Source organism: Lygodium microphyllum, chromosome 19, assembly GCF_053477565.2.
Source record: "Lygodium microphyllum isolate KBCC chromosome 19, Lygodium_microphyllum_v1.1.10, whole genome shotgun sequence".
Taxonomy (NCBI): Eukaryota; Viridiplantae; Streptophyta; class Polypodiopsida; order Schizaeales; family Lygodiaceae; genus Lygodium; species Lygodium microphyllum.
Window position 1 is genome coordinate 139,741,096 of NC_141153.1, and position 24,984 is coordinate 139,766,079.

The 24,984-nt window shown below is 41.7% G+C and overlaps 1 protein-coding gene and 1 non-coding gene across 7 annotated transcripts in view; both read right to left on the reverse strand.

Annotated features, from left to right (window-relative positions):
- LOC148020437 (K(+) efflux antiporter 5-like) overlaps window positions 1-24,984 on the reverse strand; it is a 178,845-nt gene that overhangs the window by 57,452 nt on the left and 96,409 nt on the right. For all 6 annotated transcript variants that reach the window (XM_087700745.1, XM_087700744.1, XM_087700743.1 and 3 more), the window contains 2 exons: window positions 23,222-23,305; window positions 23,006-23,074 (listed from right to left, as the gene is read on the reverse strand). In XM_087700745.1, coding sequence (XP_087556871.1) covers window positions 23,006-23,074; window positions 23,222-23,305 — 153 coding nt within the window. The remainder of the gene's footprint in view (window positions 1-23,005; window positions 23,075-23,221; window positions 23,306-24,984) is intronic.
- On the reverse strand, window positions 15,431-15,533 carry LOC148020438 (U6 spliceosomal RNA). Its single transcript, XR_015695008.1, has one exon. It is a non-coding gene; the product is annotated as a U6 spliceosomal RNA (small nuclear RNA).

Consider the following 24,984-nt stretch of genomic DNA (forward strand, 5'->3'; position numbering starts at 1 on the left):
CCTTATTTGTATCAATTGGGTGATTTATATCACCCCTATCTGGTGGAAGGCCACTTGGTAAATCAGAAGGAAACACATCTTTAAATTCATCTAACAAACTACTTAATTCATTATTTATATTCAACTCACAAACATAAGAAAATTGTTGCTTTATATTACAAAAAGTAAAAGTGTTTTGTACAGGAAGAGACCATAACATATATACCTCACAAACTTCCTTCTTTATCAGCTTCTGAACCTCAGTGGAACACAACAAAGGATTATCCGATACTTCATGTTCACCTTGAATGACAAAAGTCTTACCATCCCTTTCAAATTCCAGTGTATTATGATAATAACTACATTTTAAGGATGGTTCCAATCCCCATAGCCACTCCCTCCCTAGAGCAATATTGGCTCTTTCCATGTTCATAATTTGGAAATCAAGTTTATCTTTATATCCTTGAATCTCAATTTCCAAATTGGATACCATTGTGTCCCATATTTTATTATCTTGACCTTGCATCATACGAACAACATATTGATGCCCACTCTTTTGTTGGGGAAGTTGTAATTTTTTGACAAGTGCATAATTTATAAAATTATGTGTAGCAGAGTCATCAATCATGACTCTAACCCTCTTTCCAGCTATCAATCCATGCACTCTAACTAAATCATGTGGGCCAAAGGTAGGCTGCCACATAGAAGTTGACATACAACACTTGTGTTGTACATCCATGTGCAAGACCTCTAAAGATTTATACCATTCATGCCCCTTTAATTCTAAGGTCTGCACTAGATGGATTTGTTTTTCTTTTCCCTTGCCCTTGTCCTTATCCTTTCCTTTGTCTTCCCCCTTTTTTCCTTTGAAGGCAATTCCAAGCAGCATGGTTAGGGGATAGGCAATTGAAACACAGCTTTTCTTTTTTGGCTTTGTCAAAGTCATCTGAACTTAACTTTGGCCTCACATATTGTTTCTTTTCAAAAGGTTATTTTTTTCCCTTTAAAAATGGCATTTTTCTTTTAAATTTGCCCACAAATTTTGAGGTTTCCAATTCCTTAGACTTGGGCTCCGTATCAATGAGACTAGTGAGTGTACCTGGACGCATACTATCTTCATTGATTAATGCAAATTTAATTGCCTCTTCCAGCATCTTAGGTGAACTCCTTTTTACTTCCTTTTTACAGGCTTTATCTAGTCCCCTAATGAATCCTCTTGTCTTTTGAAATTCATCTATTCCTTCCAATTTGAGGATTATCTCACGATATTCCTCCAAATATGTCAGCAGGGGTCTTCCCTTTTGTCTAACATAATCCCAATCTTCCCAATTTCTTTCCATTTCATTTTCAAGAAGGAATTCTTTCAAAAAGACGGATTCAAATTGAGCCCAAGTTTCAGGTATTTTATTTGCCTCCTTTAAAGTTCGCCACCATTTATACGCTTTGGGCCCCAAAGTTAAACTAGCCTCCAACGCTTGGAGATGTGGTGGAGTATTTTTAAGTTTATGTAAATCTTTCCATTTTTGGAGAAAATTAAAGATTGTATCTTTATTTCTATCTTTTTCCTCCCCGTGAAACTGAGGGGCTTTTATATCGTTTAGAACTGGATTATTCCTCAACTTGTGGTGGGGTTCCTTAGGATCTCGCATAGTCACATCTAAATCTTTCGATGAAGATGGGATATCCGAGGTTTCTATCTTATTTTTATCCCTTTCTAACAATAAAGTTAATTGAGATTTTATTTCAGTGAGTGTTTGAGTTAAAAATTCCATTTGAACCCCCTGAGCCTGCACACGAGCAGTAAGATCATCAAATTGTTCTCGTGTAGCAAAGAATTCTTCCCACTGTTCTTCTTGCATTTCTGTTTCATGGGGATCTACCATAGGGTGGTCCCCAAAACGAGAACTTTCCATTACTCCCTCTTTCCTTTTTTCTGCCATTAATACACTGGAATTGGAAAGCAAAGATAAAAAATTTGCATACAAGGTAAAGTACTTCCCTGGTTATAATGGCAGGGCAACTGTTGCTGGTTTTGCTAATAAGCCCGAAGAGTAAGGAACAATTTTGTCTTCCCGGACTAAACCAGAAAACCAGTCACGCTGGAAATGAAGTTCTTTGGCAGAAACGGAACAATCACATGAACCACCGGTATATCTTCTAAATATAAAGCGGGTCTGACTGACTTCAGTCATCTGGTAACGATTTAACTCCTGGCTTCAGTCGAGTGGAGACGAATCTGCTGAAAAACTGGTCTTCGTAAATAGCCGTGTGACGTGTAGGACCTGAAGTACCTTCTCATGCTTTTCGTTATGGCTTACAGCAGTCGCCTCACACCTTTCGTCTCCTTGCTGCATGTCACACTTTCGTGACGTCACACGACCACGGTTTACAACTTCGTGTGGTGACCTTAAACGACTGACGGACGACGTGCGGCGACCTTAAACGATTGACGGATGACGTGTCAGTCGAATCGTCTGGCCCTTGCGCTTGTAATCGCCTGAACAAGGCTTCACGAATGACTAGCAAGATTAGAACCCGACGGCTCCAGCGAGATGCGATGGCGGCTCTGATACCAATGGAAGGCGACTGAGAAGATGAAGAAGAAGAATTCTAGAGGAATACAGTCCGACACTCAAAGGGCACGAGATCCGTTTCTCCTCCCAGCCTTGCCTAGTTAATTGCTGGCAACTCACATCGTGATCCGATTGCCAGCCGTCAATTCTTGGTGAGTCCTACTATTCTTGGACTCTCTTTAATTCTAGGCTCCCCTAAACCCCGTTCGGGCGCCCAAGGCCCCGGACGGTCATGCCTCGTGTCTGTTTCCTGTAATTTACCTTATAAATATAACAAGAACCTTCCAGGTCTACCCTCCTAGTGTGAGGCCGCGAACTACTAGCTTGCCCAAGAGAGTCATACTCTGATACTCTCGATCTATGATCCCCATCCCTCCCTCTGACCGATGCCGGATGATGGTCACCCACACCACCTTCCCCCAGAAATCCCTGGAGCCGTCTGACCAAGCCCACAGGAAGCTCTGCACTAGGCGGTGAACCTGTACTGCACAGGACAAGGAGAAGCACCAACACGAGGCGATGTACCAAGACGTCACTAGGAGGACCTAGTTAACCACTAGGGCTCGGCCTGCTAGGGACAGGCGAGCGGTACTCCAGTAGGTTAGCTTCCTCCGAATAGAGTCAAGGACTAGAAAAAACTATTGCACGAGAGTGATGTCAAGTCCCACCTGGAACACTAGGTAATGAACGGTCTTCCCTCTGCACACCCATCTAAATCTCAAGTGAACGCCCCACTCTGTGCTAGAGTCTGGGTCTGTAAGGAAACCAAGCTACTTTCGCCAGTCGATTTTCGCTCCCACTGCAATACTGAACACTTCGAGAGCCAGTCTCACTCTCTCCAACATCAACTCATCGTCCTCTACGTAGAGTGCTATATCATCTGCATACTCTTGAGTTTAACAACTCTGTCTCCTCTCATTTGAAGTCGAAGGCTGCGTAACCCACTCACACATGACCTGAGGAAGTGGGACTGCCTCTGCAAAGAGTAGGAACAGGTACGGGGCCAGGGGATAGCCTTGCCGAACCGATCTTTCTGGTCAAAACTCCTCCCCTCGCCTACCACCTATGAGAACCTTGCTAGTAGCCAATCTGTAAAGTGTTGAGACCCCACAGATCCATGCCTGGGGGAAGCCCAACCTCACTGTAGAGCCCTCTAAGAGGTCCCAATCCACCCTGTCATTGGCCTTCTCGAAATCCAGGAGTAGTACAACCAATCCCTGACCACTATGTTGAGCCCACTCTGTCGCCTCAAACAAAGTGAAGACATTGTCAGGGATGCTCCTATCCTAAAGAAAGCATGTCTGTGTGTCATGAATGATGTCTGGAAGCACAAGGCGAAGTCACCTACCAATCATCTTTGCCAGTGCCTTATAGGCCACTAATAACAAGGCGATAAGTCTCCACTGGGATAACTCCAATGGGTATCCACCTTTGGGAGGAGACTAATAAGACCTACTGAAAGACTCCCTTGCATCCGTCCAGAAGTGAAAATCTCATCGAAGGCCAGCAGTAAGGGGTCCTTCACCACCTCCCAATAGGTAGTGAAAAAGGCCTTAGAGAGGCCATCCTCTCCCGCGCTTTTCCGCCCGTCTTGTGAATGAAAAGGCTCCTCTAGTTCCTTGTCTATGACGGGGGCTAGAAGGGAGCATCCCATCTCCTCTGTGACGAGGGACAGGATGTGATCCGAGACCTACTATCTACATCGTTGTCCTCTAGCTCAGGCTCTCTCCTGCTGAAACAGGACTGCGTATCCGCTCTCCTGAAGTGCAGGGCTGATGCACTTGGAAAAATTGATTGCACATTGTCTCTCCTTTCTATGCCCAGAATGCTTCTCAGGTACAGAATGACCGAACATCTGTCCTCTAGGCCAGGAATGGCTGCTCGTGCCCGCACCTCCTGTGCATGGAGGATGGGATCCCCTGGTGCCTCGTGTAGTAATCTCTGCGTGGCTGCTAGCTCCCGTCGGAGTGCTCTCTCCCCCTCTCAACTCTGCTACCTAGCCTCTAAGACTGCCTCCTGGCAGATAGTGCTCAACTCCGCTAGGAACTCTACAACTTCTCTGATCCAGTCCCTCCTGCCCCATTCCCTAGTCCAAATCTTCTCAATCTGTCTCTTCACCTCCTCCCTCCTATAGATCGAGTCAGGGATCCAATAGGATCGCGTATCTAGGGCAGATGGTGGGGGGTCAAGTGTCAGGAGAACCGGGCAATGATTGGACAAAGTGGTGCCCGCCAACTGTCCTACCTAGCCTCTGCAAGAGCATCCCCACTCTCCCACATAGCACCTGCCCAGCCGCTCCATTAGGACTCTGCCTAGCCGCCTATATCCCCAAGAGAAATCCAACAATCTCTCCCTCCTGTGAAAAAGCTGGGTCTCTCCAAGGATAGCGTGCTCCTACTGCCAGTAGGAAGACCTCCCATGCCTCTTGCTCCTCCCCAACCATGCCCAGGTAGTTTCTGCCTCTACCCTGCTAGTCCTCTAAGGCCTCCAGATTGTTGTAGTCTCCTCCAACGATCCAAGGGTCCACCTTTGGGAGTCCTGCTGCGATCTCCACCCTAAACCAGTTGCATGCCCTAACCTCAGTAGGAGCATAGACATTAAGGACTCCAAGACACGAGTCCCCAATATCCAATCTGATCCATAGAACCCGCCCTGCCACAAATGTCCCGTGGTTTCATACACTAGCGGTGAGGCTCAGGCCAATAGAGGTGCATACACCTCCACTCTTGCCGTGGGCAAGGCACCAATGGCGTGCTCCCAGTAAGTATGTGAACTGTCCGAGTGAACCTTTCCTATCCACTAGGCCTTGGCGAGAGTGAGCTTGTGCTCCTATATAAGTAAAAAGTCGACCCGTCCGGCAAGGGCAGGCTGCAGCTATTGCCAAACAATCAACTTCTTGGAACCACGCGCTCCACTATAGTGGAGGTAAATGTATTTATACTTAGGGCACGTAAAAGGTGCATTCACATATACAATGTGTGTGCGCTATACACGGAGGTCGCCGGGCCTTTATATCCCAACAACCTCCCACTTAAAGGTCCGAAATGAACCTCTAGCTAACCAACTCCCACTAGTTGAATACAATGCTCGTGCAGAGCTAGAACATCTGCAGGGTTATCTTGTGTTTTAATTTTGGTCAATGTGATTTGACCATCTTCGAGAATCTATATGATGAAGTGATATCGCACATCTATATGCTTTGTACATGAATGATACATGGCATTATTAGCCAGATATACAGCACTCTAGCTATCACATCCCAAAACTCCGGTACCCATAGACATGCCGAGATCATCTGCAAGTCTGCTCAACCATATAGCTTCCTTAGAAGCTTCAGTAGCTGATATATATTCAGCTTCAATGGTACTAAGTGCAACAATATTCTGCAACCTGAAACAGCCCCACCAGCAACTGTAAAGACATACCCGCTGGTGGACCTATGAGTGTCCAAGTCACCTACCATGTCTGCATCACAATCACCCTGCAAACTAAGTATACCTTGCCCATAGCAAATACTTTTTCTTTGTGTACCCTTAAGGTATCAAAGAATACACTTGATAGCCTCCCAATGTGCTTTGCCAAGATTTGACATAAACCTACTAACAACTCCCACTGCATGAGCAATGTCTGGATGAGTAGCAACCATAGCATACAAAAGAGAGCCACAAGCTGATGCATAAGGAACTCCATAGCATTTGCTTCCACATCATCTTTCGGGCTGTTGGCTTTGCTAAGCTTGAGATAAGGAGGTAAAGGTACCCCAAAAGGCTTAGCTTCAGCCATGTTAAACCTGTCTAGTATCTTTCCAATGTACTTTTCTTGAGATAAAAACAGCAATTTCTGCATTCTATCTCTACGAATCCTCATGCCCAAAATATGCTCTGCATTCCCCAAATCTTTCATGAAGAAAGCTGATTTCAGCTGATTTTTTAGAGCATCCAAGCTAGTCTTTCTTTTCCCAACTAGTAATATATCATCCACATACAAAACAAGTATGATGGGGCTGCCATCTGTATCCTTTTTCATGTACAGGCAATGATCTGCATGGCTGCGTGTAAACTCATGAGATAGCATAAAAGTGTCAAACTTTTTGTACCACTGCCGTGGTGCTTGCTTCAGCCCATACAGGCTGCGTTTTAGCTTACGCACCATCTGCTATTTTCCAAGAACTACAAAGCCCTCGGGCTGTTTCATGTAGATTTCCTCATCAATGTCACCATGCAAGAAAGTTGTTTTTACATCCATTTGATACAGCTCTAAATCCAAAACAGCAGTAAGAGCAAAAAGCACACGTAAAGTAGTCATCTTCACAACAGGTGAGAAGACCTCTTGGAAGTCAATCCCTTCCTTTTGCGCATAACCTTTGGCAATTATCCTTGCCTTGTACTTGGGTTTCCCATCAACTATTTTGACTTTGTACACCCATTTGTTTGGAAGTGGCTTTCTTCTCTTGGATAGTGACACAAGATCCCAAGTATCATTTTCATATAAAGATTTAATCTCTTCCTGCATAGCTAGCTCCCACTTACTGCTGAACTCACATGACTTGGCCTCTTTCTATGTAAGAGGCTCACCCTCATCTGTAAGCATCACATAATGCAAGGAGAGCTCAAACCTATGTGGTTGCCTTCTTACACATATAGACCTGCGTACCCAATGATCAACATTTTCAGGAATTGGATCTACATCTGGAGGTATATTATTTTCAGCATTTATTGGCTGCTGTAAGCCATTTTCAGCATGCTGTTCATGCTGTACAGCACCTTCATTTTCATTTCCAGCACCTGCATTTTCATAATCAGCAAGCCTATCTTGCTGTCCATGACTTCCTTGTGCTTCTATTTGCTGTCCATCATCATCTACCTCAAAGATAACCGGCTGATCATCAATTTCAACCTGTGATATAGCACCTTGAGGCTCATTTTCTAAAGTAATAGGTGGCTGCAAACTCTGAAACTTCACCTTTTTCAAATCTTCATTAGAGGCTAAAGTGGCTTTCAGCAATTTTGCCTCATTGAACACAACATTACGGCTGCGAATAATTTTCTTGGATTGAGGTAACCACACTCTGTAGCCAAATTCACCCTCATCATTATAGCCCATAAAGATGCCTTTGGTGGATTTTGAGTCAAGTTTGTTCCTCACCTCATCCCTGACATGCACAAAAGCATCACAGCCAAATATGCAAAAATGGTCATACGAGGCCGATTTGCCAGACAAAACCTCCTCAGGAATGCCATTATTTAAGGACTTGTTTGGAGAGCAGTTGCAAATACGAACTGCGGTTTTGAGTGCCTCTCCCCAAAATGCATGAGGAAGATTAGCAATGGACAGCATGCACCACACTCTTTCACATAAAGTCCTGTTATATCTTTCAGCCACCCCATTTAAAGAAGAGCTGTAAGGAGCTGTAAGCTCCCTCCCAATACCATGCAAGTCACAAAAGGACTTAAATTCATTCGATGTGAACTCACCCCCATTATCAGTTCTCAAGCATTTCAACTTTCTGCCTATCTGAGTGGTCACAAATGCATGAAAAGTTTTAAAAACAGCAAGCACTTTACTTTTCTTTTTCAGCAAATACACCCAAATCTTCTTGTAACAGTCATCAATAAATGAGACAAAATATGCAGCACCACCCATCGATTTCACGGGTATACTACATACATCAGAATGCACTAAGTCCAAGACATTGGACTTATGTGAGACACCAGAGTAAAAGGAATTTTTTATTTGCTTTCCACACTAACACTCATTACAAAAATCAAGTTTAGAGCCTTTTCCATCAACCCTCTTCATAGAGATAAGGACATCAAGTCCTTTTTGGCTCATATGGCCTAATCTCTTATGCCATAACTCCAAGTGGCTGCAAATTTGTTATGCTTGCACCCGATCAGTCGTTGTCTGTACGTTACACCTGACCAATCACTCGACCTGATGCATGCTCGTCTACTCCTCAACGGCTTGCTTGAGCACTTGGCTCTAATACCAGTTTGCAAAGGTGAAGCGGAAGCAGATAGATAGAGAGAATTGGGCTAAAACGAATAAAAAAAGTCATTATTTACATTAAAATGGCCGTCACAGATGATATCTTGGTTGATATAAAGGGGCTTGATTCTGCCTATGTAGTTTGGGAAAAGTTGAAGGCTACTTATGACAATCCAACTCCTGTCAATCAAGTACATCTCATGCGGAAGTTGGTCAACTTAAAGCTTGATGAGTCCAAACCTGCCTCAGAGCATTTGAATGCTTTCGCTGGTATTTTGAGTTAGTTATAGGATGCAGGATTGCCATCTTTTAATCCTAAATTAAGGGCCATCTTCTTGCTCATGACCTTGCCCGATTCATGGGAAGCGTTGCTGGTGTCATTGACCAATAACCCCAACTTGACATTAGATGATGTGCGTGGTTCTATCCTGAATGAAGAGATTAGACGCAAGGCAAGTGGGAAAAACGGTGGATCAACGTGCAATGTCAGAGAAAGACTTGAAAAAAGATATAATGCAACAAATAAAAACAAAAATCACAGCAAAAGCAAGGAAAAACAGCAAGATGTAACTTGTTATCTATGTGGTCTTAAAGGGCATTAAAAGCTCGATTGCAGATACTTTAAAAAGGAACAAGAAAGTAAGAAGCAAGCTAATCCAAAAGGCCAAAAGAATGACAAGGATGGCAGCTCTACCCCTAAAGAGATAGAAAAAGCAAATGTGGTACCTAGTGTTGGTATTGAGGAAATAGAAGATGATAAAGATGCTGATTTGCTGGTTGCATTTTCACATCCGCTTGCTGTGACAGTGGAGGACATGTATATCACTAAAATAGATGTGATAGATGCTTTGTTGTCAGCTCATGATGGTTTGTCACAATCGTGGATTGTTCACAGCGGTGCTTCTTTTCATGTAACTCCATCTCTAGAGTGATTTTCTACTTATGCAGAAGGTAATCTTGGAAAAGTCTACCTTGGCAACAATCATGCATATGATATTCAAGGAATGGACACCATACACCTGGCTATAGAAAATGGTCTAGAATTGATTCTTCATGATGTTGGGTTTGTTCCTTGCATCAAGAAGAGCTTGCTTTCTGTTGGGCAGCTAGACTGTAATCGACCCGAACAACGTAGTATGCTTAACAATTATGATATTCACTTGTTTTCGAGATTTAATATAAAAGAGAATGAACACTTAAAGCTGAAAATGAAAATTACTCACAAAATTACAGCCATGAAAATATAAAAGTAATAGAGACAAGATTGAGGGTTGAAGATGGGCTACCCCCCGCCCTCCCTCCCCCCCCGAAGGAATGTATTTCTCCTCAACCCAAGTCCCTTAGGGAAGAGCTCAATTACAATCAACTTGAGAGTGAGGATAAGTAATTCTCACTCTCACAAGATCATGCAAAGATGTACAAACACACATGCATTATCTATTACGCAATGATAAGAACTGATTTCTTTACAGTATGAGAGAAGAAAGAGGGGAAATCAGCCTTTCTCTATCGTTGATCAGCAGTACATGGATAGGGCTTGCTTTTTGTTGCTAAAATGGAAGAAAGAGCTCGAGAAGGAGGTGTTGTAATGAATTTACAAGCTTGTTGTCCTGTAAAACAGCAATGATAGAAGAGAGAATATGGAGAAATTTGATAATGGAGAAGTGGGGGATGATGATGGGGATGGATGGGACCAATTTCTGGCTATTTGTGGGTGTTGTACATGAGTTTACAGCAAAGAAAAATGATGTTGAATGAAGAAAAACGAGCTCTTATTTATAGGAGAGGGAAGAACTAGTACAAAAGGGGAAAGTGGAGTAGCACAAGACAAGTGTCCAGCCACATGTCATGAGATGTGACAAGTGGTGGGACACTTGGAAACTTGTGTGACAAGTGTCTTGACACTTGTCTCTTCTCTATGGCCTTCCTTTTTGGGCTCAATACTGTCAAGAATAGAAACAACCAAATTTAGTGAGCACAGTCAGAGTACAGAATTTACTATTTTTAGAATGACATCTCTACTTTTTAGGACTAGCATTTTTAGGCTAATTCGAGGCTCCTAAAATTTAGGGATCTCCTAAAATTTAGGAACCCCCCAATATGGGTATCATATGAAAGCTTTTTCCGTGTACATCGCAAAAACGGTATCAGAATCTTCATGTGACTTTTCTATGCAAAGAAATGTGCACTTCAAGCTTTCAGCCCACACATGCACATTGTACAAGCATTTCATGATCATGCCATCTTGTTGATTGTACCTGTCTGTTCTGGCGGATCTAGCCTACACTTCAAGGCATCAATTCTTTCTGTGTGCGAGTCTAACCCTGATATGCGTGAGTTCTGGTCACAGGCGCCCAATCAGGCCATATAGGTGGAAGTGTGAACTATCTTTTCTCTAACCCACCGCGTGGGTCCACCATAGCCTGTGACTACTCATCAGTGGCCAGCTCCAATGCACTTTTCTTTATATCTAATTAGTGCAAAGGAAACAAATTTAATAAATCATTATATAGACAAATTAATGAAAAAGGATACAAATTTTGTTTCTATAGAGTTGTGACATAGACAGTAAAAGTTACTTCACTACTTTTGCAGGTGGTATGTGGAAAATACAAAAAGGATCTATGCTAGTCACTAGAGGTGGTAAAAAGGGAACTTTGTATTATTTCTACTGCAAAGCGCTTCTTAGAAAGTTTATTGCGGTTGCTGAAGTACAGTCACATGGAGTTATGGCACAAGCGTCTTGGACATATGAGCCAAAAGGGTTTGCAAGCACTCCCTTCACTTGGAAGAGTTGATGTGAAAAGCTCAAAGCTTGACTTTTGTGATGATTATATTTTTGGTAAATATATAAAGGATTCCTAGTCTCATGGAGCCTCTAGAAAGGCATGTATCTTGGATTTAGTCCATTCTGATGTTTACATCATGCCAATAAAAACTCCTAGTGGTTTCTATTATTTTGTATTTTATTGATAACCACTCTAGGAAGCTATGGGTCTACTTGCTTAAGCAGAAAAGTGAGGCATTGGATGCTTTTAAAAGGTTCTATGCATTGATTAATACTCAAAAAGACCTAAAGTTAAAATGCATAAGAATAGATAATGGGGAAGAGTATGTATCTAAAGAATTCAATAAGTTTTGTGACGACAATGGGATTAAACGACAGCTTACAGCTCCTTACAACGCATCTTCTAACGGTGTGGCTGAGTGAACGAATCGCAAGTTATGTGAGAAGATTCGGTGCATGTTGTCCACAGCTAATCTCTCGCAATCGTTTCGGGGAGAGGCACTTAAAACCGCAATGCATATTTGCAACCGATCTCCATATCATGCACTTGACAGTGGCATTCGTGAAGAGGTTTGATCTGGCAAACCTACTTCATATGACCACCTAAGACTCTTTGGTTGCGAATGTTATGTACATGTACCTGTTGATAGCAAAATCAAACTTGACATGAAATCTCATAGAGGCATCTTCATGGGTTATGGAGATGAAGGTAAAATGGGCTATCGAGTTTAGGTTCCAAGCATAAAAAAGGTGCTACACAACCGGGATGTGATATTCAATGAGTCAAAACTGCTGAAAAATGTCACATCTAATGACTCAGACAAAAAAAAAAATTAAATTTCAACATGATCAATTACTTGAGCAACCATCAACCACTGAAAATTCAGCACCTTTTCATGCTGATTATGACAATTAGCATATCATCATTGAGCCAGATGAAAATGGGCGGCAAGGGAAGGCTGAACATCAGCTTGAGCACCAAAATCAGCATGCTCAAAATGAATTACAGCAACCTGACATTGTATTTCAGCAACCTGAACATGCAATTCAGCAGCCAAACAATGAGACCATTGGCATTCCCTTGGATGTGGATCCACTAACTGATAACACAGATCATTGGGTAAGAAGGTCTACACGTGTTAGAAGACCTATAGAAAGATTTGATCCTTCTTTGGACTGCATTTTGCTCACAGACGAAGGTGAGCCTCTTCTGTATAAAGAGGTTGTATCATGTGAGGTTAAAGAAAAAGTGGGAGCTAGCTATGCAGGAAGAAATGAAGTCATTGTATCAGAATGATACTTGGGATTTGGTTACATTGCCCAAGGATAGAAAAGCCATTCCTAACAAATGGGTCTATAAAATCAAATGTGTGGATGGCCAACCCAAATACAAAGCCAGACTTGTGGCTAAGGGCTATACACAAAAGGAGGGCATTGATTTCCAGGAACTATTTTCTCTTGTTGTCAAAATGATCACTCTTCGAGTGTTATTTGCCATTGTAGCATCTATGGATCTTGAACTTGATCAAATGGATGTTAGAACTGTATTTCTGCATCGTGATCTAGAAGAAGAGCTGTACATGAAACAGCTCGAAGGCTTTGTTATACATGGAAAGGAGCATTTGGCATGTAAGCTTAAGAGAAGCTTGTATGGTTTGAAACAAGCTCCTACACAATGGTAAAAAAAATTTGATGCCTTCATGCTCTCACATGGTTTTAAAAGGAGTAGTGCAGATCACTGCTTATATATTAAGAAGGCTGATGATGGAAGCCTTATTATACTTGTGCTTTATGTGGATGATATGCTTATTGCCGGTAAGCATAAAAGCCACATTGATGCATTGAAAAGGCATTTGAATTCAGTCTTTTCTAGAAAGGATTTGGGTGCAGTTGATCATATTTTGGGCATGCGTGTCACACGAGATAGAGAGCAACAACTCTTATTTCTCTCACAAGAAAAGTACATCAGCAAAGTACTTGATCGTTTTTCTATGTCTGATGCTAAGCCTCTTGCTGTACCTTTTCCACCCTATCTTAAGCTTGTGGTTCACTCATGTATGCCATGGTTACTACTAGACCTAGCATTGCTTATGCACTGGGAGTTGTAAGGAGCTTCATGTAAAATCCGGAGAAAGCACATTGGGAAGTAGTGAAATGTATCTTACGGTACCTTAAGGGCGCACAAAGAAAATGTATTTGCTATAGCAAGGGCACGTTGGATCTACAAGGGTATTGTGATGCAGAAATGGCATGTGACTTGGATACTCGCAAAACTACTAGCGGGTATATCTTTATGTTGACGGAGGGGACGGTTTCTTGGTCACAAGATACACGATAATCACAAGATACACGATGGCTCTAAGCCACCATGTGTAAACTGTCAGTACAAAACGCAGACAGAGATACACAACATGGCAAAGACATAGAGGAAATTGCTATATGCCAGGGAAGTCTCTCTTTTTTTCTTCTTCTTCTTCTTTTCTTTTTAAAAGATCAAGGGTTTGTCACCAGGGACTGAGAGGAGGCCGACGAGGTCGGCCTGCAGACAAGGTGGCCTTAGTTCAGGGAACTCTCTTTTTTTTTCGTAAATTCAGGGAACTCTCTCTCTCTCTCTCTCTCTCTCTCTCTCTCTCTCTCTCTCTCTCTCTCTCTCTCTCTCTCTCTCTCTCTCTCTCTCTCTCTCTCTCTTGTTCAGCACCCAGCTCCATCTCCATCATTGCTCCATATATCTTAGCTGATGTGTGCCCCACCATGATGGTCCTCTAGTTACCAAGATCTAGGGGATCACCAAACTTGTGGGTGGGCATGATGGTATGCATGATCTACTCATCTAGAAAGCCTTCTGTTGGGGCCCTCTTCAATATAAAAGCATGAAGAGGAGACAAATTGTTAACTACATAAATGAAGTGCTCACTGTGTATACAATTGTCATCCATCGATCATCCATGTTGTATGCACTCTATCACTGTCCTCACCATATCATGTGTGAAGAAGGTGGATGTGGTAGGGCCAAGCTCCAATAGGTGAGGAATCGGTGGCTTGTGTGGTACATTGTATAGTCTCTCTACACAAGAGTATCATATCTACAGGACATCGATGGGTGTAAGGCGATCTGGCTCCTATAGTCTGTGTGATATTGTGGCTACATATCTGCTCATGAATAACTCGTACAGATCTCAATAATCTGCCTCCTTCTATACCCGCCATTTACAGTGAGTCAAGGTTCTCATATATCTGCTAGCCTCTCTCTATGTAATACACCCTAATTCTTTCTCGATCTAAAGGTGTCTATATAGCTCACTGCACTCATCACTGTACCATCTATTCTAAGGCATCGTCCAAGGTCATCTAAGTCTGCTAATGTGAGTAGACTGTGAGAAGCTCCAAAGGGCGATTGAGTGTAGGATGGAAGTAAGCTGGAAGATAAGTACCCCTAGAGGAGCAACATGTTCGAACTATGTGAGCCCATCATCGAGGCAATGGTTGTATATGTCAACTAGCTCGTACATGAAATAGAAAGGGGTGGATTGGATGTGAGTGGTGGCGCACACTTGTGGGCATGGGGAGGAGGATATGATGTTGGTTTGATCTTCTTCGATAGGGCAAGCAGGGATCGTGAAGGATCTAACTAGTTATATCATCCCAATGGAACCTAGTACATAATCCACTATGGTGGAGCTAGTAAGTTGGAAGCAAGTCAATGCTCTAGACGCAAGCACTTCTTCATCCTGTTATAAATAACGAGATGGTCTCATAACCCCACCTCTAGCAGGTACTTGCCATATCGCGAGTACTATATTCCCTAGCATTAGCTAAAACCCTCCTTGTGTCTACCTTCTCAATCTCCATCACCTGTAGCCGTCCTAGATCCTCAAAATCATATGTCACACTATCTGCTCTATGTCCTGGCATTAAAATACCCTACGAGACAATCTCTACCAGTCTAGAGTAGTATACAATCTCATCTGAGAGGTGTGTGAAAGGGGACTCTCTCTCTCTCTCTCTCTCTCTCTCTCTCTCTCTCTCTCTCTCTCTCTCTCTCTCTCTCTCTCTCTCTCTCTCTCTCTCTCTCTCTCTCTCTCTCTCTCTCTCTCTCTCTCTCTCTCTCTCTCTCTCTCTCTCAATTTGTGCATGTCATCCTTGCGCAGGGACCGTGCTAATCTTCTCTGTATCGTTCCAATTTTATCAGATGTCTCCGAAGAGACCTCTCTCTCTCTCTCTCTCTCTCTCTCTCTCTCTCTCTCTCTCTCTCTCTCTCTCTCTCTCTCTCTCTCTCTCTCGCGCGCGCTGCTAGGGCTCGCTAATAGCATATATCAACTCCCGCAAGGGTCTCGTGCCAAGATGCAAACTCTATACTATAGCTCCTGTTTGATCAACACCACCACTCCTCGTCCTCGGGTGGTGCCCTGGTGTTACATTTATGGTGCAATACTGGGAGAAACAGACACAACTCTCTCATGCTTCATGACTAATAACAGAGGGGGCACTAAGGAGAAGTCCCCCCTGCATCTAATACTGACCGACATCTAACACTTAGGGAAAGTCTAGCCAGCACTTCCTAGACGTGGTTGGGGGGAGAAACAGAGACAACTCTCTCGTGCTTTATGACTAATAGCAGAGGGGGCACTTATGAGAAGCCCCCCCACATCTAATACTGACCGGCATCTAACACTGGTATCAGAGCAATTTTTGTTCCGTTGAAACCTGATCAGGACCCGTCTCAACTGCTTCAATCACGCTTCGTCTGCAGTCTTCGTGTCGTGATCACGGTGGAACGGCGCAAGTCGTGTCGGGCGAAATCCCGCATAAAGTTACAACGGTGATCACAATTTGTTCATACATAACCTGGCCGGGGGGTGTTTAATCCCATCCTTATCCTGCGTTCCTGCCTGACAGGTCTTATTCCCACGCAACCTGCTCAAATTGGAGGAAAGTCGTAATGTTCCTCATGTCTTTTGCTATCACTAAGCTGTAAACGCCATCAACATCTGCCCTATTACTGTAATCAGGGAAGTACCTCATCTTGTATGCAAATTTCTTATATTTACTTTCTAATTCTAGTGTATTAATATAGGGAAAAGAGAGAGAGAGGGGATAACCGAAGGCTCTAATTCCGAGGACCATCCTATGGTGGATTCCCATGAAATGAAAATACAAGAAGAACAATGGGAAGAATTTTTTGCTACACGAGAACAATTTGATGGCCTAACTGCTCACGTGCAAGCACAGGGGTTTCAAATGGAGTTGCTAACTCAACCACTCACAGAAATAAAATCAAAATTAGCCTTATTACTAGAAAGGGATAAAGGTAAGATAGAAACCTCAGACATTCCATCTTCATCAAAAGATCTAGATGTGACTATGCAAGACTTTAGGGAACCCCACCAAAAGTTGAGGGATAACCCAATGTTAAAAGATATGAAACCCCCTCAGTTTCATGGGGAGGAAAATGATAAAAATAAAGATACTATCTTTAATTTCCTCCAAAAATGGAAAAATTTGCATAAATTAAAGAATACTTCACCACATCTTCAAGCGATGGAGGCTAGTTTAACCTTGGAGCCAAAAGGCATATAAATGGTGGAGAACTTTAAAGGAGGCAAATAAAATACCTGAAACTTGGACTCAATTTGAATCGGTCTTTTTGAAAAAATTCCTTCCTGAAAATGAAATGGAAAGAAATTGGGAAGATTGGGATTTTGTCAAACAAAAGGGAAGACCTTTGCTAACATATCTTGAGGAGTATCATGAGATAATCCTCAAACTGGAGGGAATAGATGAATTTCAAAAGACAAGAGGATTCATAAGGGGACTAGATAAGGCCTGTAAAAAGGAAGGGAAAAGGAGTTCACCTAAGATGCTTGAAGAGGCAATTAAATTTGCATTAATCAATGAAGATAATACACGTACAAGTGCACTCACTAGTCTCACTCATACAGAGCCCAAGACTAAGGAATTTGAAGCCTCAAAATTTGTAGGCAAATTTAAAAGGAAAATGCCATTCCTTAAGGGTAAGAAACAACCCTTTAAAAAGAAAAAATATGTAAGGCCGTAGTTAAGTCAACATGACTTTGATAAGGCTAAAAAAAAAAGGTTGTGTTTCAATTGTCTATCTCCTAACCATGCTGCCTCAAATTGCCCTCAAAGAAAAAAGAGGGAAGATAAAGGAAAGGATAAGGACAAGAGCAAGGGAAAAGAGAAACAAATCCATGTAGTGCAAACCCTGGAATTAAAGGGTCATGAAAAGTATAAATCTTTAGAGGTCTTGCACATGGATGTACAACACACATATTGTATGTCAACTTCTATGTGGCAGCCTACTTTTGGGCCACATGATTTAGTTAGAGTGAATGGATTGATAGTTGGAAAGAGGGTTAGAGTCATGATTGATGACTCTGCTACCCACAACTTCATAAATAATGCACTTGTCAAAAAATTGAAACTTCCCCAACAAAAGAGTAGGCATCAATATGTTGTTCGTATGATGCAAGGTCAAGATAATAAAATATGGGATACAATGGTATCCAATTTGGAAATTGAGATCCAAGGATATAAAGATAAACCTGATTTCCAAATTATGAATATGAAAAGAGCTGATATTGCTTTAGGGAGGGAGTGGCTATGGGGATTGGAACCATCCTTAAACCGTAGTTATCATCATAATACAATGGAATTTGAAAGGGATGGTAAGACTTTTGTGATTCAAGGTGAACATGAAGTATCTAATAACCCTTTGATGTGTTCCATTGAAGTTCAGAAGCTGATAAAGAAGGAAGCTTGTGAGGTAAATATGTTATGGTCCCTTCCTGTACAAGACACTTTTACATTTTGTAATATAAAGCAACAATTTTCTTATGTTTGTGAGTTGAATGTAAGTAATGAATTAAGTGGTTTGTTAGATGAATTTAAAGATGTGTTTCCTTCTGATTTACCAAGTGGCCTTCCACCAGATAGAGATGATATAAATCACCCAATTGATACAAATAAGAATACTCACCCTATTTCTAAACCACCTTATAAGTTAAGTGAAACGCAGCACCAAGAAAGACAAATTAAGGATTACCTTGATAAACGGTTTATACAACCCAACAATTCACCTTGGACTTCGCCAATTTTATTGGTAAAGAAAAAAGATGGTTCTATACGACTTTGTGTTGATTATAGAGCACTTAATAAAATAACGGCGAAGAATAAATTTCCTATGCCTAGAATGGAAGATCTTTTTGATCAATTACAAGGGGCAAAATTCTTCACAAAGATTGACTTAAGATCAGGCTATCACCAAGTAAGAATTAAGGCACAAGATGTTCCTAAGATAGCATTTCGTACTAGATATGGGCATTATGATTTTTTGGTGATGCCTTTTGGCCTCACTAATGCACTAGCTACTTTATGAAGCTGATGAATAGTGTGTTACGGCCCTATCTAGGACACTTTGTAGTAGTCTTCTTAGATGATATCTTGATCTTTAGTAAATCAAGAAAAGAACATTTGAAACACTTACGATTAGTATTTCAATTGTTAAGAACACATTCTCTTTATACGAAGAAAACTAAATGTGAATTCTTCGCACAAGAGATCAAATATTTGGAGCATATTATCTCGAAAGAGGAAATCAAGATAGATCCAAAAAAAGTTAGGGAAATTATTGAATGGCCATCTCCAAGCAACCTAGAAGAGCTACAGATCTTCCTAGGTTTATCTGGATTTTATCGTAGATTCATTTGAGATTATGCCAAGATAGTTGTTCCAATGATGGACCAACTTAAAGGGAAAGGGAAGAGTTTTAATTGGGGAACAAACCAAAATGAAAGTTTTCAAAAACTTAAGGTAGCTATTGCTACAGCTCCAGTACTATTAATTGTGGATCCCAATAAACCATTCTGGTTGAAGTTGATGCTAGTGATAGGGCAGTAGGCGCGGTCTTATTACAAGAAGGTCGACTAATTGCTTTTGAAAGCAAGAAACTAGACTGTACAAAACGGAATTATTTTGTTTATGAGAGAGAGCTGTATGTAATAGTACATGCAATGAAGAAATGGAGGCACTATCTGAACGGATCTTGTCGGATCATGAAAGCATTAAGTGGCTTAATGACCAACCAGATCGACAATGGCGTAAAGCCAGATGGGCCAAACTCCTCCAAGAGTTCGACTACAAAATAAGGTATAGAAAGGGAAAGTACAATATAGTGGCTGATGCACTCAGCAGAATGCCCATCATAAATGAATTGAGTTTTACTCAGTTCACTTCCGATTTACTTAAAACCTTAAAAGAAAAATGCCAAGTTGACCCAGCATATTCCAACATATGGGAAGCAATAGAAAATGGGGATCCAAATGAAAGGGCCTCCACTGAGGAAGGAATATCTAAGGATGTTCAACAAGAAAATGGAGCATCAGGGGTTGCTTAAATGGGATTCAAGTGAAAGAATTTTACCATTGATAATGGTTATTTACTCTACAAGTGCTATATTTAGAAAGTTGGATACTAAACTTAGCATGAGTACGGCAGAGCATCCGCAAACTGATGGGCAAACTGAAAGGGTTAACCAAATCCTTGAAGATATGCTCAAAGCATATGTAAATAAAAGGCAAACTAATTGGAAAGAGTATCTACCGATAGCAGAGTTTGCATATAATAGTGCCAAGCACTCTTCCACTGGATATAGTCCATTTATGCTAATGTATGGGTTTCAGCCCAGAGCTCCTCATGCAGTAGGGCTACGTAAGGAAAAGGTTCAAGCAGCCAAGGACTTTTTGGAGGATATGAATAATATGTTAAAATTTGCACAAGAAAATATTAAGAAAGCTCAAAATCGAGTAAGAGCTTATACAGATCCTCATCGAAGAGACATCTCCTTTGAGGAAGGAGAATTGGTCTATCTTAAGGTGCCTGAACAAACTAAAACCATGAAAACGGGACAATGTCCAAAGCTTTCACCTAGGTATTGTGGTCCTTTCACAATACTTAAGAGGGTGGGGGAAAAGGCTTACAAGCTCCAACTACCAGTTGGTAGTAAAACGCGTCCAGTTTTTCATGTAAGTAAGCTAAGAAAGAAGCTGGGTGATATAGATAATCTAATCTTAAATGATAACATTGAGGAGCTATTAGATGACCAATCTAATCCACATGAACCAAAAAGAATTTTGAATGTTCGTAACAGACGAACAAGGAATACTATTTATCAAGAATATCTGGTCAAATGGAAAGATTGTTCAAAAGAAAGCTCAACATGGGAGCAAGTAAGTACTTTAAGGAAAAGGTTTCCCAATTTACAGTTGGACCTTCCAAGTATCGTTTTCGAGGACGAAACCGGACGAAACCGATTCTTAAGGGGGAGGAAATGTTACAGTTATGGCGTAATACTGGGAGAAACAGAGACAACTCTCTCGTGCTTTGACTGATAACAGAGGGGCCACTTAGGAGAAGCCCCCCCGCATCTAATACTGACAGGCATCTAACACTTGGGGAAAGTCTAGCCAGCACTTCCTGGACGTGGCTGGGGGGAGAAACAGAGAACTCTCTCGTGCTTTATGACTGATAACAGAGGGGGCACTTAGGAGCAGCCCCCCCGCATCTAATACTGACCGGCATCTAACACCTGGTTTCACATGCAACTCGTGTATGTAGATTCCCAGACATATCTCTGCACTCTAAGGTAGTCCTCCCAAGCCTCTAATGTGTCTTTGTGATTAGAATCAACTCATGCTTCTCCATCACCTCCTCCATCCTCCCTGAGTATGTTCATAGTGAGCCATTATTGTTCCATATTGTCATCTGTATCTCTGAGGTGTCTGCCTCATAGGCCGCGCATCCCTAATTCCACTACCTTGTGGGGGCAGGCAGGCAGGCTGGGTCAGTGGGTGTTGTTTAGGGGCCCAGCATCCCATTAAACGATGAGGTGCAAATAAAGATGAGCTTACAGTAGATACCTTAGGCACCCAGAGAAGGGGCGGGGTGGGGGGGCGCCGTCACTTAGTCACCGTCACTTAGTCACCCATGACCAACCAGTCCAAACAGGTGATGCATTTGATGAGCAGGGCAAAACATGACAGGCAAGGAGTAAATATCTGGAGTTGATGCAGTTTGATGGGTGGGGTGGAATGTGACAGGTTACATGTCAGATGATGATGGAATGATACGAAAGGTCATAGACAGGCATGGCAAGATCAATTCTTCTCTTTGGCATGATCCTAATATCTTGCATCCAATTGTGGTGCAATTCAATCCACAATCTCAGTCTAAGCAAAAGTCTGTACTGTATACTCCAGGCGTTACACGTTCAAGCTATCTTCATCAACACAACTTAACTGCCTTGAATGGAGTTGATGCAGTTTGATGGGTGGGGTGGAATGTCAAAGGTGACATGTGAGATGATGATGGAATGATACACGAAAGGTCAGAGACAGGCATGGCAAGATCAATTCTTCTCTTTGGCACAGTCCTGGTATCTTGCATCCAATTGTGGTGCAATACAATCCACGAGCTCACTCTAAGCAAAAGTCTGTGCTGTATACTCCAGGCATTACATGTTCAAGCTATCTTCATCAACACAACTTAACTGCCTTGAATGGCTTTGGGACCTTTCTCCTCTCTTTGCTTACGATCAATCTCAGATTTCATCCACTTCTACTTTGCACCTGTTTAAAGCTGATTGTTTCAAGTTCACTACAGGATAGCTTGAATCACATGTCAAGCTGCTGCATGTGACACAGTGGCAAAGCTACAAAGGCAGTATGAGGCTGAAGTTAGGGAATCCTTGAAGCTCCCAAGTGTGTAAAGGCAATCCCTAAAGAATGCATGTCAATGCCAAGCTCACAGATAATCTTCGAGAACATACTCCCTTTGTAGCTGATTAAGCAAGATATAGGGACATGGGTATTCATGAAGGTATTAAACATTCCAGAAAGGTTCCCCATCCACCAGTAGGTCAGATAGCCCATGTATGCCACAATTAGTGCCCAAATTCCAGGTTTATAATTTCCTGAGCAATCTCCAGACATTGCATCCAATCTAGATGTGCACAACCCAGCACCCCAAATTGACTTCACAGAACATGAGCAAACAATCCAACACCCTAAATTAGCTTCACAGAACTTCAAAAATGATGCAAACAGGCGATACACCACCAAACTACCTTTGCCTTAGATTCTTTCACAGATTTGCACAGAGATCGTCCATGTCCCCAAAAAGGACAGATTTCAAGTTCATTCTGAGACTATGCAGAGGATATAACAAGCTTTCTTAGCAATTTGTATTCCCCTGAGAAATCTCCAGACATTCCAACCAATCTAGATGTGCACAACCCAGCACCCCAAATTGACTTCACAGAACATGAGCAAACAATCCAACACCCTAAATTAGCTTCACAAAACTTCAAAAATGATGCAAACAGGCGATACACCACCAAACTACCTTTACCTTGAAATCTTTCACAGATTTGCACAGAGATCATCCATGTCCCCAAAAAGGACAGATTTCAAGTTCATTCTGAGACTATGCAGAGGATATAACAAGCTTTCTAAGCAATTTGTATTCCCCTACTTTGTTCAGACATATCCTTCTATGTTTATTTTAACTGGGTTTTGTTACAAGCTAAGTGCATTTAATAGAAAATCACTTTTTCTACTGTTGAAAACTAAGAGCTGTTAAATCGATTGCTTGCTTGTCTTACCACTGCCGTTGAGGACATGGAGAGAAATGCCCCTACAAAAACTCCTTCCGTGGCTTTTGCTCCAGACATCTGTAAATATCAGTAGTATGCATCAATGCAGAAAATGCTGAAAGCTGCTCAGTTCCAAAAAATATATCAAGCAATTTGTAAACTTCAACTTCCCAGAATCCAGAAACCCTAATATTACATCAGATTCTACAAAGATCTGAAATATACCAGGGCAGTTATACCACAAAGGCACATGAACAACACTATCTGGAGAAGGCCCCCAAAGATTGCTACAGATCGCACAACCCTAAGCTGCAAAAGAACCATTGAAAACAATGTATAAAACACTTCATGAAACATACACACAATACCAAGCATTTTTTAAAACTCAAATATGATGCACCATATACAAATAGATATTGAAATTTTAAAGTAGCCCTACAGTCTCCATGCTCCAAAAGTGATCCTGGTTCCCATCAGGTGTGACTCTCAGTGCAGTGAAGCTGATCCTGTTTTTAAAAGAGCTACACAGCAGTTTCCTGCACAGAAATACTGCTAAAGGTACATGTTTGTGTCACCATAAAACAGTCCTCCATGGCATTGTATAGATGTTGGCCTAGGCGTGGAGCAATTGTGCAAAAATTTAAAGGAAAATTAATGAGAACGAAAAATTTAATCGATGCACAAAGATACTCCATGACACATGAGAAGCAATGTAATTAATGAGTGAAAAAGACTACAACGCTCAAGGCGATCACACTGAATAATGCCATGCTTATATCTGGCGGACAGGGCAATGACAAGGCACCCTCTGTGCGCAAGTCAGCAGATCATCAGAGAGTACAACGTTCAAGGTGATTACACTGAATAATGCCACACTTATGAGCTAAAGAGGCATAAAGTGTTTTTTTATGATAAATAAAAACTCTAATGGCTTAACCGTCATAGGAAACCCTAAAATAAACGCTAATACTAGTGTCACTTGGTGCCTAGTACACTAGTGTCACTTAGTGCCTAGGACATTAGGAGCAACAACTATGTTAAATGGCAGTTTAAATGGCTAGCGAGCCTGGATCATGGATCAAAGGGCAACAAGTAGTGTACGAGATGGCCCACAATAGAAAGTTCATTTCAAAAGAATTGCTTAAACCAACACAAACTTGGTTTGCGTATATATTTATTCTTTTGGCAAACATGGATGGATGAAAGAGCCTTCACTAGATTGCGCCGCATGGTCATTAGTGATGAGTACTACCGAAAAAAAGTAAGTAGAAATATCAAGGCTTTGGAGATTTCATCTATTCCCTTTGATTCTTCATTTTGGACCAATGCCAAGATGATTGTGAAGCTATATGCTCCAATTTTAAAGATTTTGCATCTTGCTAATAAAGAGGGTGCCACAATGGGATTGGTGTATGAGCTCACTAATCACATGATAGAAAAGATTGAAAGTCTTGAAGGTATTGAGGCTTCCAAGCTACAACAAGTCAAGGCACTTTGTGTAGAACGACAAAACATTATGCACTCTCCATTGCATGTTGTTGCTTTGTCCTCCATCCTATTTGGAGAGCAAAGAATCTTAATAGCGCAACACTGAGGTAGGACTAGATAGATGTGATTGAGCACGTTACAAACTATGATGCAACTACTCAAGGGGAGTTATATGCTGAAGTAGATAAGTCTAAGTCACATGTGTTTGTGCATCCTATTGCAAAGGATGAGAAGAGTTGTTGGCACTTAGGATGCTCCCTCAAGGCACTTGTGTTTCACCATGAGAGAGAAATTGAGGCAAATATTCATGTTCAATGGCTTGATGTTCCCATTTTTTCATATCATCCATTCCCATAGTGACTTGAGATCACCCTCTCCCCAAAGTCACTGAGCATTTACTTCGTCCACATCAAATTATCAATGTCTATGATTTCTCGGATTTTAAGTTTCTTTCCCCCTCCAATTTTGCAAGCCCCATAACCTTGTACACGCACAATTGC